This window comes from Dufourea novaeangliae, unplaced genomic scaffold (assembly GCF_001272555.1).
Source record: "Dufourea novaeangliae isolate 0120121106 unplaced genomic scaffold, ASM127255v1 scaffold8, whole genome shotgun sequence".
Classification (NCBI taxonomy): Eukaryota; Metazoa; Arthropoda; class Insecta; order Hymenoptera; family Halictidae; genus Dufourea; species Dufourea novaeangliae.
In genome coordinates this window covers 2,656,358-2,676,623 of record NW_015373923.1, presented here as the reverse complement: position 1 = coordinate 2,676,623, position 20,266 = coordinate 2,656,358, and the positions used below count along the sequence as shown (strand labels likewise).

Here is a 20,266-nt window from a genome sequence, read left to right as displayed (position 1 = left end):
AATAAAAAATCCTAGGATAATTCGATATTGCACTTGGAATTTCTAATTTTCCATACATTTCGTCCCTTTAGAGGGGACAGTCGAGTGCAAAGGGTTAAAGAAGTTCTATATTAAAGTGGTTCGACGTCCCAGAAAATGGTCCTTTAACACTAGAACTACCAAGCAAAATGACTTGTCAATACACTCTTACAACCATGATTAAAATATTATGACTAGACTTAATAAAGGAAAAAACTTTCGTCAGATCCAATAAGTTTATTCGGAACCGAATATGATACTTGAGAAAAGACAGAAATTCCTACATTTGCTCTTCTCTGTACGTATTGCTTTAGAAAATATAATTTTGCATAAAAATCTGCAGTCTGGTTCTGCCAATACATTTTTTTTTTTTTAGATCTTTTGCACCTTCTATTACGATATGAAAGTGAAGAAATTAGTAAATTTCTAAATGTTCCAAAGTTTTTCACGTTTATCCACCGATCGAAGCAAATAAACGTTTATCGTCGGTGGTTCTAGCGTTAAAGATTCCCACGAGTCTCTTTCGAAAGGTCTCGATAGTTTGCTCGATGGAGGGCAGGGCTTAAATTTTTGATACTCGTTTAAGCAGACAGAGAAGAAGGAGACACACAGCCTGTCGGATTTCTACTTACTGGATGGGACACACCAGCGTGTCCTAGATCCCCCACGGAGAGAGAGAGGAATGTATCCTCGGCGAGCCAGCCCCCATCCGGCCGTGGAACAAGGATTTGTCTCGAGGTATTTCGGTCATCCGGGGCGTGGCGTGTCGCGTTCTCCACCTCTTCCAGGGAATATTTACGAGGCTCCCTCTCTCTCTGGGACGAGATTTCACGGCTTAATTAAAGGGGAAATAAGTCGAGAGTTCTTACGAGGAACGCTGGCTCCAGTCGCCGTTGGTACCGTTATTTCCCCCTTCCTCATACAAACGGCTTATCAGCTAGGTACGGGAAAGATCGATAGATCGATGAAAAAATAAATAAATCGACAAAGAAACACGATTTTTCAGCCGAAAGTCTCTCTTTTTGTGAGTTCTATTTACCCCAATTCTGCTCGATTTTCACGGTCGAGAAATCGAGTTTCCCCAGCTAGATTCGATTGGCTCGCTCGGACTAGGAGGTAGGGATACCGATTCGATTCTTCAGAACGTCAATTCTCTTAGGTAACACGTCACTGTCATGTATAACGTACAGGCTAACGGCCAAAAGTATTTGTAGTCCGAAGTGTTTTTGGTATTCTCATTTGGCCTTGCGTAAATATGATATAATTTAACTACAATTTAATAATATATCTATACAATTTAGGAAGTATTAAGATTTACGTACGATGCCGATGGAATGTTACGAAGTATATCAGAGATCGCAAAGGGTTGAAGAAAGAAAATATTATTCCACAAAGAGTTAATGAAATTAACGTGTAACTTTTATTTTACCCTGAATAAGTATTTAAAATAATTTATTGGGTCTGAAGAATCGAATCGGAATCGAACATCCCTACTAGTAGGTGGTCGATGCATCGATTCGACAGAGGGTGGAACTGGGGTGAAAAAAGAATCATCAGGAATTCGGCGGTGGATTCCTTCTTCTTTTTGTAGTTAGTGAATTTGGGTCAGCCCCTCCCCCTATACCTTCCAGTAAAAAGGAAGGACCGTGGTGCAAGAAACGATCGACGTGTGTGCTCTGTTCCATCGATCTTCTGGTATCGCGCCGCCCTCGTCGATCTCGCTTTCGGAAGCGTTTGATGGCTCCGCGTGGAATACCTCTGGAATGGCGTTGGTGAGAAATAAACACGTTTCCGTGTTTATTGTGTCGCGGGATAAACGAATCGGTGGTGAGAATTGCACGGGGGAAGGAAATAGTGGGGATCGGTCATGGAAAAGTTGGTGGGAACCAATGGGTTTGACAATGTAAAATGCTGGTTCTTGAGCGTTGTTTTTGTTTGGTTACAATAAACATAGTTTGAAAGGGGAAATTATAATTAACCCCTTAAACGGGGAAAGAAGTTTTACACTGTGGAGTATTTGACTGTAAAAATTTGAATACAAAATTCAGAAACAAAAAGAGTTTTCATTTTTTCTTATAATATTATTAAAATGATTTGATTATTAAATGATGTACCCTTTAGTACCGAGGTGGAGTCTCAGATGTTTCGTTGAGTCTATTCTTTTTGTGCAAATGAAAGTTAAATTTAAGAAACTGATACAATGCACCTCTTTACTCTGTGAGATTTACTAAGAAAATGTATAACGAAAATGAAACAGCAAAAAGAATTGTTAAGAATCTTGTATATTTATGTATAAATAACCCGAAAGTTTTGGAATCTCGTAGACTTTAGGTCCCAAATATGGTGCTTCGATACTTAAGGGTTGAACATAATAACATTTTGCATTATTACAGTTACATCAATGCGTTTCTGTTGGTAACTCACGATAACATATCTCCAGTGTCTCGTTTTTCGTGAACCTGCGCAACCCCTAAAGGGTTAACGATCCGGTTGCAAATGCCGGGCCATTTGCCCCTGTTCAAGATGGCCGATTTAAACTCGTTTATGCCCTGCATAATCGCCCGGCGAAATCATTTCGACTGAATATTCGCAACGTTACAACTGCGCACCGTATATATATTATATATTGTTGTCTGTTTTACGACGTACATCAAGCTTCCCCCTTATCACGTAGCGAGGACGTTTTAGATAACACCGCCGTGGATGATTTACGACGCGTTGGGATCGCTGACAGCTTCTCTGGATCAATCTTTCGCCCCGTTCACGGAAACGCAACGCGTCTTCGTTCGAGAATTGGAATCTGCGATTCGTAACAGTTCCGAATAAAAATGATCCTTTTTTTTAAATTAAAATAACTAATTTTTACGAATGAAAAAAACCGGTTTTTTGGAATAAAAGTAACCGTTTTTTTTTGGAATAAAAATGATCCTTTTTTTCGAATGAAACTGATTTTCTGTTAAATGTCAATAATTATTTTCTTTCGAATGAAAATAATCGTTTTTCGTCGAATGAATACAATCGTTTTCTTGTCGAATAAAAATAATTGTTTTTTTTTTTTTTGGAACGAACATGATCGTTTTTTTTTTTTCGAACGAAAATGATCTTTTTTCGACAGTTGAGTCAGCTGAGGCTCCCACGAGGGGACCCTAAAATTTCGTTCGGAGGTCTCGCTTATCGACTGGGAACGCGTAAAATGGTAGATAGAGTACGTGCGTGGTATTTTTATCAGGCTGTAAACGCTTCGCTAATACGAAAATCGTCCCCCGTAATGGGACAAGGCCGAGTCTCTCCCCTGGTTTCAGCCTTGACCAGGAGATGAGACACGAAAATTGAATCCTCGCGGAATCCAATCTCGAAACACCTCGGTGAATAAATATTCGTCCTCGTAAACCGTAACTGTGACTGTTTTTTTTTTTTTTCACGACCACGATCATAGGAACAATTTTTATTTCTCGAACGATCTTGATCGACGGTGAAACATGAAGTCGCGAGAATATATCTCTTTTACGAGTCATCTTTTCCATTCCACGATGAGGAACAATTCTTCAAGGTCGATTTTTATTTCTTCCTCTGCACGCGTATATATGCAAGACCTTCGAACGATCCCTTATACGACCGTCGTAGATTCTACTTTGAGCGCTCTCCGTATCGATCTCGACGAATATTTTCTCGTTTAAAAGGATACGCATCCACCGAACCGAGTTCAGAGTCTGCATTTCAGAAATTAAATTCGTGGTCTGGAAATATAATTAACATATGTCAATGACCACTAAAATAGAATTAATTCAACGAAGAAATTGATTTTCCAAATTTTTCCTCTCCATACGTGTGTCTACTCATACTAGCTGTTCCACACAATTCACACAATTTCACTAAAGTTTCCATCTCAATTCATTGTAAACTGTTTATAATTAATTTTCTGCTATTTTGCTTTTCTGTCAAAACACAAAGGTCACCCTGAATCTTGTTACCGTAATATGTAAAATTTGAACCTGCAATTGGATGAGTGTCGAACACTGAGTAAAAAAACTATAGGGTATATGGGTCCAAAAACAAATTAATGACGATGAATGAAGTAATAATTATTGAAGGAGTACGTTCATAGGTATTAACCTAAAATACAATAAAGATCACATACATAAAAACTCGTTACACTGTTCGTCGTTGGATAAGGTCACGATCGGATCGATCGATGAATTATCGGTAGAACGGGGGCTGAAACCCAGTTTGGAACGTTTCGAATTCAATAATCTTTTGATTACAGACGGTCCGTGTGTTCCATTGAAAACGTTGTTCGACCGAGAGAAGGGCCGATTCGAGTGCAAACACGCGCGCATCTATTCGACGTTCGTTGAATAACATTCGTACTGGCCGGCGATTCGACCATGGGGTGGTGCCAGGGAAACCTTAGGCCGGTTCCCAGAGCAACGACGACGAATGACATTTAACCGGTTCTGTGGATGCTCGACGGATGCCACCTCTCTCTCCCTCGAAGCGTAAACATGTCCCCTAACTGGGTTAATGCAGATCTGTATTAACCCCCTCGCGGGCATCGGGACGCGTTGAATAACATTTGAATGCATTATGATCGGATAACGATGACACCGGTGTCGAACAACGCGAATTACGCCTCTGGGAGACGGTACAGACCTGTGTTTCCCTGTTTAGAGCTATTGTTCTGCGCTGTTTATGCTGTCAAATTCGTGTCGCTAAAGGCTTCGTCACGAAAAAATGGAGAATCTTGAGAGGTTCGATTATAACAGTGAAAAAAGTCGTACGTAGTCAGACATGCTTTAATTCCTTTTTAAAATTATAAATCGTGAAAAGTACTGCCTGTCAAACGTACTAGAGTTGATGGATGGGTTCGTATACAAATAATTTCCAGTCAGTTTTGATGTGTATTGTAGTGTACAGACCAATAAAGTCTCAGAGGTTTCTCAGTCACAATATCCAAGAAGTTCATATATCGTTTTCCTCCATCGTCAAGAATATACATATATTTTCCCCAATCCACCAGCCATCCACCTCCAGAGTTCTCGGACCCGAGAAACGAATTCCACGGGCAATTTACAACTGCAATTTTCCAGCAACAATATCATACCAATATTTATCCCGGTGGATTAAGCGAGTAAAGCTCCACCGCCGTCTAGGGTGGATTGGAGGAGGTCTGCGGTCGGCTAACGAAATTGGAAAGTTCGCTTTCTACACGGAGTACCCGTTCTATCGATAATCTTTGCAAGCCCTGGTCTGAGCGTCGCTCCTCCTCCAAAGTGATTTGGCTGCTCACCGGCAGCCTGGGCAACCTCGTGCTCGGCTTACGGCGGAGTGTCAATCTGTTACGCTCTTGTATGTTCATGTTATACAGGGTGTCCCAGTATTAATGGTACAACCCAGGAGGGGGTGATTCTATATGAGAAAATGAGTCGAAAATATGGAATAAATTTTGTTCATTTCAGGCTTCGTTTTCGAGAAAATCGACTTTGAAAATCAATCTGAAACTTAAGTAGAAACGGAATGTAATGAACAGACGTGGCTACCCAAGTCCTATCCGATAACTGCGCGCGTATTGTAGATTTTCAAACACGGTTATTTCGAAAACAAAGCCTCGAATGAAAAAAATGTATTCCATATTTTCGACTTATTTACCCATGTAGAATCACTCTCTACCCTTGCTGCAAGAGATTTCGAGTACAAAGCCTCAAATGAAAAAAATGTATTCCATATTTTCGACTTATTTTCTCATGTAGAATCACTTCTTTCCGGTTTTACCATCGATACTGGGACACCCTGTATATGGTCGTGTATGTGTGTGGACACACGAATGGACTCTTGATATCGATCGATGGGGTATAGATACAGTTGCTCGCCGCGAACTCTCCGTACACACTTTGAGTCAGCGGGGGTAATCGTCGCGACGTGGCTTCAAGTCTAAGGTCAGAGAGCTATTTCAGGAGGACTTTGTCGTCGAACGGGGTATCGAACACGATGGCGGTGGGATACTACCGAGAATCCAGAGTCGAGAGATTTGAATTTTTAATCAGAATCATGATACTTTCAACCGAGTCGTGTCCGTGGTATAACTTTGTTGGTGGAACGTTGCCTACTTTTGGCTTCTTCGATCCGGTATATCGACTCTGCTATGTTGCTGACGAATTTAACGGTCCGGTGGCTTGGTTCTTGAAGTCTAGCGCATCTGTTAAATTTCGTCCACTGTTCTGGTTAACTTGACCTGAAGATAATTATATTTTCTTTTTCTCCGGAAATTTGTACATTAATTTGACAGCGTTAGATGTATCAGAATTTAGCGACAGAGAAATATATTTCCTTAATTCGATTTTAAGCCTCAGAGGACGGGCAGGGTTTTTCAGGATTTTTTATATTTTCTAGATAGTGTTAACTTTTATACCACGAAAAATAACAATTTTATACGGATAAACTCTACAGGTTAATTTGGGCCTAATTTAATTCAAGGAACAGTTGTATTGTGATTTATCGAATAGTACACGTGGGTTAAAAACGATCTGAATAAACTTACGCTATACTAATAGTAAATAAATTTTACCCTGTTCATTTCGTGATAAAAATGATCATCGAAGCTTTGTACTTTTTTCCGAGTCAGACCAGCCTGGTAATCGAGCGACGACCTCGCTGCTGCAAGGGCTTTTGGCAAATTAGACGTTTGAATTTGAATTTCAAATCGATCCTGCACGTGCTCGCCGAATCAATTTGGCGAGCCATCTGGCCCCGACAACACGGAACCACGTCGACCAGCGCGTTCCAATCGGGGCCCTCGTTGCATCCGTCGCCACTTATAAACACTTTGTGACTGACGATGCATAAATGCCTGGTGGATCTCTGTTTTACGTTGAATTTTCTTGCCTCTCAGACTTATCCAGAGATGATAATAATAATAATAACAACAACAATAATAATAATTGATTAACGGGATAAATACCCTTTTGTACAGAGTTATAACAACAGGTGAAGGACGTACATAAAAATGTAAATAAATGATATAGTTAAATTAATTATTGACGATGCGAAGTAACGACTTCTTTAATGCTGGCGGAGAGATTAGAAGTTTACGCCGGGGTTAACCTTTTCATTATCAGCCTGGTCGTTGGCGAATGAAGTTCCGTGGGCTCTGGGAAAGTTTGTAGTTGCGAGAGGTCGAAAGGGAGAGACACACTCTTGCCAAGAAGTCGAGCGGAATATTACGACAAAGAGGGGGAGATGGGATTAACGTGTATTTCGAGCACGCGGCGTTGGTTCGTTTAGCGGTGCAAAGTTCGACGGAGTCAGCGGTGTTTCAGTCGTGGAAATTGTGTCCACAAAAGTGGTTTTTTATGAATCCAGCTGAACTACATTCAAGGAACACCACTGACAGGTTTCAGACAGAAGTCGTCGGTATTGTAAATTGTCTTTTTATTGCAGAAAAAAATATTTTTTCTTTCATTAAAAGAACATTGAAAATAAGAATAATTTTGAATAATAAGAATAAATAGACCAACATTAAATTATAGTTAAAATTCGTTGTCTGAATTAACAAAAAACCCCCGACCAATCTGAGCTGAGCAGGCAGACTCGCGATTGGTCGGGGTTATTCGTTAATATCCCGTTAACAAAGTCTCGGAGAACTTTTTCGCCAAGGAAAAAATTGTTTCAAATCACCCCAGGAACCAGCCCTTTCAAGGACTTGCACCTATTTTGGGACACCCTGCATATGTACAGATACATACATTTTTTTTTTTATAATTTAAATTTGAATTAACAACACTGAATGTTTTCTGTTGCAGAAAGGTGATCAATCTGTCGATAATCGAGGAGGATTCGTACGAGAAGGATGCGCTCTTCTATGTCGAACTCGGTGAACCGCAGCTGCAAGGAGGTGAGCACTGAGCTTTCTAATTCGCGTAATCCGCTTCAGAAACTATCGACTTTTTTTCTCTCATTCACCTGACACGCAGAGGGAGAGAGTTCGTACGAAAAACTTCTTTTTACGGTCGAATCGAAAACGGATACGAAAGACTTCACGCAGATTTCCACTCTGCCCGTAATCTCTCCCTGCCAATAAAATATAGAAGCCAGAACGAAGGAAAAGAAATTAAAAAAACACAAGGAAAATCCGTGGGCGTGAAAGGGTTCTCCTACGATATCCCAGAGTGTGGATCGAACTACCACCCATTCCCTATTTTCTTCCGCTACCGATGGAAACTCCCCCGGAAACGAGGAAAGGATACTTTCCAACCGTGGCGTGAGGACAGAAATTTTCCGGGCAACGGCGAGTTTTCGAGGCGTTGCAGCTTCGAACGGATAAGCGAATTTAATTTTCCTACGGTTAGGAAAAAGGGCTCGAGTTTCGAATCCCTGTTTAATGGGTCGCGCGAGACCCGAGTATTGCGAAATAATTGGAATATCGAAGGGCAACAGGATTTAAGTAACGTTCTGCAAGCGAATTATAATAATTCTTGAAAATTAACCCTTTCGTTCCTAAATGATTTTTCTTTGCATTTCTGTCTATGCTACATTATTTGAACATTTTGAAAGCGTTTAGTGGCTTTTTTTCATTCGTTTCCATTTGATATCTTTTCTCACTTCTATCACAATTACGAAATAAATTATTGTTATTAATATTCGAAGTCATAGTAAATTATTATAATATACCAATAATAGTTGTCATTACAAGGCTACGTAATAGAATCCATTTTACTTACCTTTGATCGATGAACTCTCTTTAAATATTTCAAATAGATTAGAGTTTTATGAGTTCCTATTGTATGGCTAACAATGCTCAACACTTGAATTCCACCAGAAAAAACAAAACAAAGGAAAATAATGTGTTACTTTACTGGGAAAATACTGATATTTAATTTCGTAATTTAAAATAAGTAGCCTTTTGGCTACAGTAGGAACGAAAGGGTTAATAAAAGTCTCGTTAAACAATGACGGAGTCGCGACAAAATTGGTAGAATTTCACGAGAATCTCTTTAATCGCTCGTCTCCTTTTATCTTCGTTTTAGCGTTGACCGGCCTGCGGGGTGAAAAAAATCGCGCTTCGTCGGCGTTCGTTCCACTGAAAGGACGGAAAGACCTGCCAACTTTTTAATTTCCCCCATTTTTTGCATTGGGAATAATCACGGACTGTTCTTTAACTTCCGACGTTTCAGCAGGGTCGGAACGATTAATGTTGCCTGATAATTTTAACGATCGCAGGAATTACATTATCTTATCCTTTGTAAACAAAATTATCGCGATGTTTCGTTATTTAGAATTGCAATTTAACAGGAACGTGTCTGACCATATTGACCCATTTTCACTTACGATTTCTTTCTTTCATTTAGTCGACCGTCTGTTATAGGAATTTGATGGTTGCTATCTGAAACAATTGGAAATCTTACAAATTTAATCTTCAATGATTTCTCAAAGGATAAATCGCTATGAATCGAATTGGACCAATTGCTTGGGGCCTCGACCTTAATGAGCGCGACGATCCGATCGACGAACAGTCGCCAGGGTCCTTTGTTCTTCGTCGAAGCGACAGTTGCCGTTAAACGGCCCATTCACGGAAAAAATGATCGGCAGAAAATTGGGGGTAATCGTGGCCGATAACTCATTGCCATCGTCGCTTCTTAATCGATATACAGGGTGTTCGAAAAGAAAGGGTCTAAGACTTTAGATGCGTATAGTACTAATTGAAATGAGTAAAATAATGCCTAATCATAATTATGATCGATAACAGGTCCTGAAATCGATCCTTTTAATGAAAAATACAGAAGTTTGTTTTTACAATTTCAGTATAAAATTGTATTAAATGTTTTACACTCTACCATTCGTAGTATTACAATTAATTTTCTTATTCGATCAACTAAATTACTATGTTATCCATTTTCTACGACCTATTTACTGATTTACTAACTTACACCAGCGGATAATAGTTCGATAGATTTTAAAATATTCCTTCAATATTCCGTAGTTTAATGTAATAATAATTCGTAGTCTAATGTAACTTCTGAAACAATTATTCTCTTTACATTCAATATCCTGCGACGTGATCCATTTGCATCGAACGTTAGTAAATATAAAACTTGACTTTCCATTAAAAAGATTTATTTCATCACCTATACGTCGATTAAACATTTTTCACTCCACTTGGTGAACACTATAAGACCCCCAAAGTCTTAAATCCTTTATTTTTTCGAACACCCTGTGTATGTTCCGAATGCAATTCTTAAAAATCGCGGAGATCCGATTGAGTCCCAGGCCGTTCGCCGATAAATAAATCGGAACGTCGCGGTATTTATTTGATCCCGTTCGATTGTTTTCCTGGCAAAAACCATAAATAACGGGCCCACTCGGGACGAGTGATTACGGGGTTATCGATCGCGGAAGAAAAATGGGAAAAACGCGACACGTGAAGAGACCAGAGAAAATGATCGGTCTGGTTTTCCGTTTTATTATTCGCCGGCGACTCGACAAGATTGATTTTAATTACACAACTGCTCTATGCATTATAACGCAACTGGATCTGACGCGGATGGACGTAAGTTCAGCGAGAGATCGCGTAACAAAATCGACCTACCGTGGCTAGCAGTAGACGCTACTCGCAAGTAAATTCGAGCTGGTAATTGCGGGAGTATGTTGAAATCAGCGTTGCTTTGTAATTATTGCCGTGAACGCCATTCGAAGCCGTATTTAACATCTTAAACGTGACAGTTTTTTCTCTAGGGACAGTATCGTAATAAGACAGTACATTTGTTTAGGTGATTATTATTCACAATATAAAATTAGTAACAAAAGTAACTCTCGATTATCGTTCGTCTTGTTCTACACGATTATTGTCCAGGCGTTATCCCCACCACTGGGGGTTGGGCGTGGAATCTCTCAACGCGCATACTTTGTTGCCGAGGTTCAGGTAAAAAACGAATTTACGAACGTCTGAAGCATTTCTCCCTACTTGATTATTGTCCTGACCCGAGTTCGAGACAATAATCGAGAGGAGTCTGTATACAAATTAGAGAAAGAAGACTCTAAGGACCTAAGAAGATCCCTTGTCAAATTCCAATGGTCCTCACGGTCAGTTCGAAAGAAATACAAACCTAATTCTGTGTCCTAACATTCCCTTTCTCTCCCACCCAGCTTCTGCCGCAAGAAACACGCTATTCGATTCCGTTTCAGAGTCCACTTACCTCTCGTTGCCGCTGGGTCCGTGGGGGATTTGCATACTCGGGGGTTCCAGTAACGCGTGGCTCCGCCGGCGTGCTCATGCATATGCATTAGCATACATTTCTCCGTGTATAATCACGCTTCCTTTCCTATCGTTCCGTGAACGGTGGCCCAGACAATTTTGACAACGTATTTACACCCGCGAGACCGTCGCCGTCGTCGTCGTTTTTCGGGAAATTTCTAACATCTGTTCTTCTACTTTGAGGTGAACTAACAAGGGAAGGCACGGAAATGTCTCTCCCGATTTTTATGAAACTTCGTATGTCTGTTAACCAGTCAAAAATACGGGATACGTATTTTTTTTTATCAGCTGAAACGCGACTTTAAGGGGTGGAACCACCCCTCGAAGTTTCGACCCGAAAGTACTATCTCGAAAACCAGAGGAGATACATGAAAACTTCTAATGGACGAGGTTTTCGTTTTTTTTTTTTATGTAGAATAATATGGTACTAATAAATTGTCCAAAATATAATTTGTTTATAACAAAAAAATTTCGGATCGAAACTTTGGATGGACAGTTTTTATCCCACCTAACCCTAAAGAGTTAAAGTTGCGTTTCAACCGATAAAAAAAAATACGTATCCCTTATTTTTGACTGCTTAACAGACATACGAAGTTTCATCAAAATCGGAGGGGGACACTTTCGTGCCTTTTCTGGTAAGATCGTGTAAATCTCAACAAAACTTGTCTCGAGTGTTTTTTAGTCGAGTCTCTTCACGGACCTTTTAACCGCTGGAAGACTCGATGGAAGCTGTATAGAGAATTCACGAGACGATCAGAGTTTCGGACCGAAGATAAACAGGGAAATGGCGGGAGGCAGTTTAGTATCGAGTTTCGAAGTCGTAGACGCGTTGGTCGATCGCCTCCCCTCCTCACATCCCGAGTGAATCACCGCCTCGACCAGAGGGCTAATTAATCGGTTAATTAGTCGACTGTTAGCTTGGGAGAGTTGAGCGGGAATCGAGGTCGATTAAGAATTCTCCGGAAGAGAGAGAATTTGAGAGGCGTTTCACCTCTTTGAACTTCTAATTCTTTTTCAATTTTCTGTCCAATAAGTCTCTGCTATTTTACATGTTTTACTTGAAATATATTTCAAAAAACAGTTGGTTGATAGGAATCAATTTAAACAAATTGTTTTAATAATTATATTGACTGGAACTTTTGCTGAGATACATTTCTGGAATTTCTAAATAGTTTTCACTGGAAAATCAGGTAATTTTAGTAGATAAAGAGGAACCAAATACAATTTGATTGTACCTTTTTTTTTTTTAGATTTTATAGTCTAGAAGAGTTTGCATAATACATCTAAAGACATCGGGAGGGGACGGTCGAATTTGGAATTGTTTATCTAGTTGAAAAAATATTGTTAAATATAATACATATTTAAACTAGCAATTTAAAAGTGTTGATTGTACCTGTGAACGAAGTTGATGTCGAATCACACTTGACAAAAAACTTCCAAGAAGGTTAAATGGGCTGCGATTAGATCAAAGGTGGTTGAAACAATGCAAGGCTTTACGATAAAATTCTTTTCGCTTGCAGGGGGAATATTTTTTTACAAGTAATTAGGGGACGATTGTACTTTCACGATTTAACTTTAGTCGACCGTGTAGTTAGTTTCTATCTGTATTAGATCGTCGGCTGGTCCGCGACCTTTCACGAAGTCCCTGGAAAACTTCCACGCTGCGTCAGGCTTCCAGCCCCCGCGACGCCGCGTGATCCGCGAAATTTGATTTGTTTTCAGAGGCGTGGATGTGCGCGTCATTCTTTCGTCGCTGGTAATCGCGTTTGGCGAATGATCGTTCACTGGTGACCATCGGGTTCGTCGACGTTTACAATACCTTGTTTCCATTATTCACGTGCCTTAACTCTTTCAGGCTCGGTGGTATAAAAAATGTACCACCTTTTTTTTTTTTGTACCCAACTCGCATAGCGGGACGTTATTCATACCACCTTTAAATCGTGGAATTACGAAAAATAAAACATAATTCAAGTAGAATATTTTGACACATTTCATACAAAAATATGTATGTGCAACTAGGTATTCATGTTATTGTAAAATCCTGCGCTTCAAAGAGTTAAACCTTAAAATTATCAAATATATTAATCATTAAATACCGGTATTTTACGTCTCGGCAGGAGTCCCTGGTTCAAACAAATATTATTGGCTTCAGAATTCCAAGTTCCGTCGTTTTGATAAACCTGATTAACACATTGACTGCCACAGTGAAAAAGGTCACACTTTATTTCGTTTTCTTAAGTCATAAATAGTCGAAAATGTATGCGTTTAGTCAATAGACGTAGATTGTCTTGTTTTAAATTATACTGTGATATTAATTTTCCAGAAGAGTATTGTAATGGTATTTAAATAATCCAGCCTCTTTGCAATGTTTCAAATACGAGTTGTCTCGTAGTTGGCAGTCAACGTGTTAAAAAGTCAGTGTCACCACCTAGGAACCTCTCCTTGTCCAGATGCCTTCGAACACTCATCGATGATTTACTGTATCAACAGACAACAAATCGTCAGCTAACCATCGCTCGATCAGCACCAAATTGGCTCTATATAAACTGTGGATAAGGTGGTGTTCAATTCTGTAAACGTGGTGGGTAAAGTGTGTTCTTTATTTACACGTCCCCTCGTCGTTGATCGTTTCGAGGTCCCTCGTCGACGATCCGTCTACGTTGCCTGAGCGATTAGGTCGCACCGTCGTGTCCGGCCATCGAGCAAACTGGCCAGCACCGACGCTCTCCGCGTGGGTAGATAAGACGAGGAGCGACATTCTCGAGTTACGAGAAACGATAACGCAGGAACCGCCAATCGCGACGATAACAACGTCGGTAATTGACCGCATCTGGCGATGACACACGGTCGGTTGGAGTTAATCGTGTCAGAATTGTGTAAATGAAATGGAATGAAACGTAGTGGTCTCTTTTTTACATTAAAGGGTCGTGCTCAGTCAGGAGGTCGAAGAAAGAATGTTTTTTGGGAATTTTTTTCTCAAAAACTATAAGACCTTTTTCCAAAAATGTGTTCGCGTTTCGAAGATTGCAGTTTCTAGATTATAAGGTAATATTTTTATTTACAAATTATTTATTTGTAAATAAATGGTGAGCGATCTCCTGGATGTTTCTTCACAAAAAGTGATCTGCCGTGATCACTATAACTTCGTAACGGTTTTTTCTACGACAGTAACTCTGTTTCTCGAATATTTGGATGTCATTTAATGGAACCTTGTACTGCCGATTGGCAATACATGTTCCAGATATTCTCCCTAAAGTAGTAAAATAGGCGTAGACAATTGTTCTACGAAGTTCTCTTTCGAGGATGTCAAAATAAACGAGGAAATACAGATTCGTTTCGAAACGTCATATTACGATAATTTGCAATTATCTGATTGTTTATTATTTATGAATGTTGGCCAACATTCTTTCTGGTCCCCAGGTTAGTTCTTCAGAGTTTTACATAGTTAATACATTCTTCCTGAGGCGAATTAAATAACCTAAAGTGTTGTAGTGAATTAAACTTATATATAACTTAATATTGACCATCGCTAGGAACGATCATTGGTGATTTGGACTTGGATCAGAGATTATCGATAACCTCTGCGTGTTCTCGACCAGTAAAATCTTCAAGAATGAACGTTCGTTGGCAGAGAACGATTCAGAATGCTGACGATACATGCTGCTATCAAGAGTAGTGAACTCGATCGAGGAGAACGTCCGCATTCCACGACGCGAACGCAATCTTTAATGGCGCCACCAACACGGAAGGGCAATTATATACGCGAAAGGTCAATTATGTACGTGAAAGGTCAGCGATCAGACGAAAAACAGAGTCAGTTCTTGCGTGAGCTGGCATTTCGCGCTGAAGAGATAAGCTCGCGATAACGAGTTCGCGAGCTTCTTGATCCGATGAACGAACGGGCACGGAGGAAAGGAATCAACGATAACGCGACCAGCCGCAATAAAGATAATTCGAGCAAGGTCGGCGACGTGTAGTACGATTGAGCAAACTATGCGATTCTTACTATCTTGGCATGAATGGGCCGAAATAATCACTTCCTGGAAGAGTCGAAGAATTATATTGAAAGATTGCTGTCACACGAGAGCTTTAGACGCGAAAAAGAAGAGATTGAAGAGGAAATGATTTACGTCTGAGGCTGGTCACGAGAGTTTCAGAAAAGTGTCGAATAGTTAAAATTTTGCTGTACCAAAAGCTTAGAGTTCTAGGAAGAGGAGAGATCGTTTGGGAATCGAGAAAGAGAATTAGGAAATGATTTAGGACAGAGGTTGTGAGAGTTTAGAAAAGGGTCGAAGGGTTAAAATTTTCCTGTATCAAGAGCTTAGAGTTCTAAAAAGAGGAGAGATCGTTTGGAAACAGAGGAAGAGAATTACGAAATGATTTAGGACAGAGGTTGTGATAGTGTAGAAAAGGGTCGAAGGGTTAAAATTTTCCTGTATCAAGAGCTTAGAGTTCTAAAAAGAGGAGAGATCGTTTGGAAACAGAGGAAGAGAATTACGAAATGATTTAGGACAGAGGTTGTGATAGTGTAGAAAAGGGTCGAAGGGTTAAAATTTTCCTGTATCAAGAGCTTAGAGTTCTAAAAAGAGGAGAGATCGTTTGGAAACAGAGGAAGAGAATTACGAAATGATTTAGGACAGAGGTTGTGACAGTTTAGAAAAGGGTCGAAGGGTTAAAATTTTGTTCTACCAAGAGATTAGGGTTCTAGGCTAGAAAGAAAAGAGATCGTTTAATAAGGAAATGATTTATGTCAGACGTTAGTTGTAAGAGTTTAGAAAAAAAGGGTTATGTCTTGCAGTACTAAGAACTTAGGGTTCTAGGCTAGATAGAAGAGAGGTCTCTTGGAAAAGAATTCAAAGACTAAAGAAATGGTCTAAGTCAAAGTTTAGTTACAAGAGTTCAGAAAAGTGTCCAAGAGTCAATCTTCTTATACCAAGAATTTGGTATTCTAGGAAGAGGTGGGATCGTTTGGAATAGAAGAAAGGGAACAAGGAAATTATTAAGCTCGGAGTTTAGTTCCGACAGTTCAGAATCTCCCAAACAGACCAGACAGATCTTAAAGGATCGACGTTCAATGATTTGGATTACATCAGTATTCATAGGGGGGAGTTCACGTTCAGTTCTGAGCTCGTTAGCGTGGAGCCGTCCTGCTGAGGTTACACACTGGAAGCCAATATAAGACTGTCGTTTGTCGAACACGGGTCGAGAGGGATCGACCAGGAAACGAATGATCCAGCTCCTACACAGGAGAGTGTGTATCTCGAGTGTGAATCATTACGAGAAGAAAATAAGATCAAGGAACTCTCGGTGTAAACTGTAACAGAAGTCAGCAAGGCTGTGCTCGACGTGAACGAACTCTGGAAGTAAATATTGATGACTTTGAAATTCTTGCGATATCGCGTGTCGCCACGTGACCTACTGGTCTCTCAGGGGGCTGGTATCGCGATAATTGACCACCGTAAAGATAAACGTTTAATTAATGCCACTGGTGTCTCGAGGCCCTGGCAAATGACCCAGGAAAATGGCAGTTAACGAAGAACTTTTTTTTTTTTTAACTTCTTATCTCTAACCTTGCAGATTGAAAGCAACTGATCGACGTTGTCGTTCGTTTTCTACGGTGATAACTGTGCTCGATAGATCAGAAGTCTGTAAACAGTGGTAATTGTAGGCGAACGAGGTTACGAAAGGAAACTCCGTCTTTTTCAACGCTTTATCTAGTTTTATGACTCGCGTGCAACGGAGGGATTGGATGAATGGAAACTGTCTGACCGATAACGATCGAATTCTACTGCGATAATGTTGCAAGCGGAAGCAGGGCATTATCTCGAGGATTTTTAATATAAACATGTTAGTCTTGTGAATGGCTTATCTGTATGCAGGGTCATTAGCTTCTGTGGATTAAATACGCGAGCAATTTTAGCGCAGCTGATCGTGAAACGACGAATCGAAGCGACACGAGTTCGTAGGGTATTTGTCCTGATTACTGCTACCTTAAGATTGGAGGATCAGTTCAGTTAATCATTTTAGAGATCGTTAAGTTTTACAGATTAAATAGTTAATCAATAATTAATTAAAATCTCCGAGCAATCTCGGTGTTCCTATAACTGCCACCTCAAGAATTAAAGTAAATCATATATTATTCAACAATTTATTTTGTACAATATACACAGATTGAATAGTAAAATTATTTTCAAAACATTAATTTTTAACCCATGTGCGGGCAACCATGGTGACACTGAAAAATTATGAAAAAATAGAGCTGACAAAAAATTTGCTATAATTACGTCGAAGCTTTCTTCAAACCGTGCTATACCTGATAAAAACATTTTCTATCGGACAGCTAATAACAGAGTAATCTCTACAGATCACGATTCGTGGTTCACCGTGAATACGTTATTTTTTTCACATTATTACAGTCACTGGCAATAATTATGACATTGTCCCTAATTCGACGATTAGATTCATTCTACATCTCTTCGATCAGAAATGTACACTATTTTTCATATCACGATCGAAACAGCTGTATATTACACGTTCATTCAAGATTTTTACACGGGTGGGCGTGAATTATCCACGACAGCTCGCGTGGAATTCCAAATAGAGATCGGAACGTCATTGTAACGTCGGCTATGATTATTAATAAACCCCCGTGTTCACTCTATTAAAGAGGCATTCTGGGATCGGTGACGACTCGTCGAGGTCTGGCCCCCCCCCCCCGCGATTCGCCGATATTAATAATGCACGCCGCAGGTATGACGTGCGATTGATCGTCACGTCATTACGTCCCCACGTGGGGGCAGAACGCAGCCGCGAGGAGGAGGAGGCTGTAGGTCGCCGCGACATTGATGGAATGTGTCGTGTGATAGACGGGCGAAAGTGAAATCCCCTACTCGGCCGAGAACCGTCGAAGACGGATCGATGTATCTCCGCCAAGGAAAGTTTATCCGTCTGTCTTTGTAACTCGAGCGACCGCGTGAAATTCACATTCAGATTCGAACGCATTGATGAACAATCTCTAGGACTAGTAGCACGACCAACAAATTTTCAGATAGAAATTTATTTATTCTTGGCCTTAGCTAGCTCATTAACCCTTTAAACATTGACTCCGTAATACTAGAGATGGGTAAATTCGTTATTTAGATAAAAAATTTCGAAAAAAGTACCTCGCCATTTTTAACACGTTGAATGCTGCGGGGGTCACCGGTGACCCCCACTCTAGGGAGTATACTTTTCGATATTATTAATATTGGACCATAAATCGGTAAACTTCTACAAACTAAATGCCAAAAGTATGACAACATAGTTGAATTTAATAATTTTATATAATATTTTATTCTTGTACACTCTGTAAAGAAAATGTCACTTCGACGATGTGGCTGAAATGTACGAAAATTCTGCGGCAGTCAACGTGTTAATAGCATAACCGTGGAAATTTCAATTTCCACAATAACACAATACTTCTTCTCGAATGAGTAGACACTTTAGAATTATTTAAATTGAGATATCTCCTGAACTACTAACTTTTCGACATACATAGGTTCGTACTTTTTTTATAACGAACGTCCAGCTGCATCGATTAATGTATTAAAAAATACCTCGTTCCATTTAAAAAAACAAAGTTGACCTTTATATGACCTTTACGCGTCTACTCACGAAAAAACTAATAACATCAGAATATGCTCCACTCGATACCATTCAAGCCTCCGCTGAAGCATTTTTTGCTACGTGTAACAATAGCGAAAAAATCAAGATGTCAAAATTGGGGGAGACACCCTGTATTATATTAACTTATACGCATTTGTTTTCATTTTTTTTTTTTTTTTTTTCAAAGTTACGAGTCTTGCATGCCAGAAGATACTATATACAGCGTCCGTGTGTAGATGATCCTTTTACAGATTACCCAAATAAATAAAAATCGAGGAGTTGCTCGAGTCTACTCGTAAAAGAGGTGATATCAGAATCGTCGGTCACGAAGCAGAGAGAGATAGTAAAATTTTCCCCTCGATTCCCCCTTTTTCTCTCCACTCACGGACGTTCCATTAATCTCCGCGGGCCAATTCGAGGAGGGGACGTTTAAAACGCGAGGAAACGATTCGACGCGTTGGATCCTTGGGGACGGGAACCTTCGAAAAAGTGGGGCAAACGGAAGAAGGAAGGACGAGTGGCTCGGTATAATTACCTAACTGGTGGGGGAGCCTTAACCACGTTCCAACCGAGAGGGAAGGGAATCGGTTTCGTTTCGCTAGTCGTCGTTCTACCTTCCCCCCAGATTCTTTCCGGATAATAGATCGTCCCTTTCCGCTCTGCCTCTCTATTTCTCGCGGCGACCCACATTTTAACGATGCACGCTTCGCAGAGCTTTACACACAGAGACGACCAGAGAACGCACGATTCTCGGGCGAAGGTCGTGCCCGCCTAGCGAAAGCTGCGGTCTCTTTTTTTAATGGAGAAATTCTATCCCTGGAAAATGGCCCTCTTATCTGGATTACGGGCCTCTGCCGCCCCTTTGCCATATTCTGCCCTGGTAATCGGTAAGTTCGAATTTACTCGTTTCGCAACGAAGGATGGATAGGTTATTTTTTTAATTATCAATTTAATTTACCCATTGTTTTATTTACCCATTGAGTTTGACAAGAAATTACACCAGTTCTAGTATTTGTCATCTCGTGGTGGTCGTTGAAAGTTTACGCGAGGGGGATCAATGTGGATGTTTACGGGGAGATTGCAGGTGGCTTGAAATTGATCTTTGAGATACTTTGTGCTGGTTAAACAGCCACTGGCAACTTCGAATCACTTAGGATGAAGCTTTCGAGTCGATTTTGTTGGAACAGCGTTTTGGGGTATGTGCCGTTTTTTCCATTAACACTGGAACTACCAAACCAGTCAAAATAACTGGTACGTAAATTCTTATCAAAACGTTAGTAGGCCCCCTAGAGTGGGGGTCACCGGTGACCCCCACAGCATTCAACGTGTTAAAAATGGCGAGGTACTTTTTTCGAAATT

At 40.2% G+C, this 20,266-nt stretch overlaps 1 protein-coding gene across 3 annotated transcripts in view; it reads left to right on the top strand.

Annotated features, from left to right (window-relative positions):
• The window catches only part of LOC107195017 (sodium/calcium exchanger 1), a 124,102-nt gene that overhangs the window by 30,900 nt on the left and 72,936 nt on the right, over positions 1-20,266 (top strand). For all 3 annotated transcript variants that reach the window (XM_015584766.1, XM_015584765.1, XM_015584764.1), the window contains exon 3: positions 7,815-7,906. In XM_015584766.1, coding sequence (XP_015440252.1) covers positions 7,815-7,906 — 92 coding nt within the window. The remainder of the gene's footprint in view (positions 1-7,814; positions 7,907-20,266) is intronic.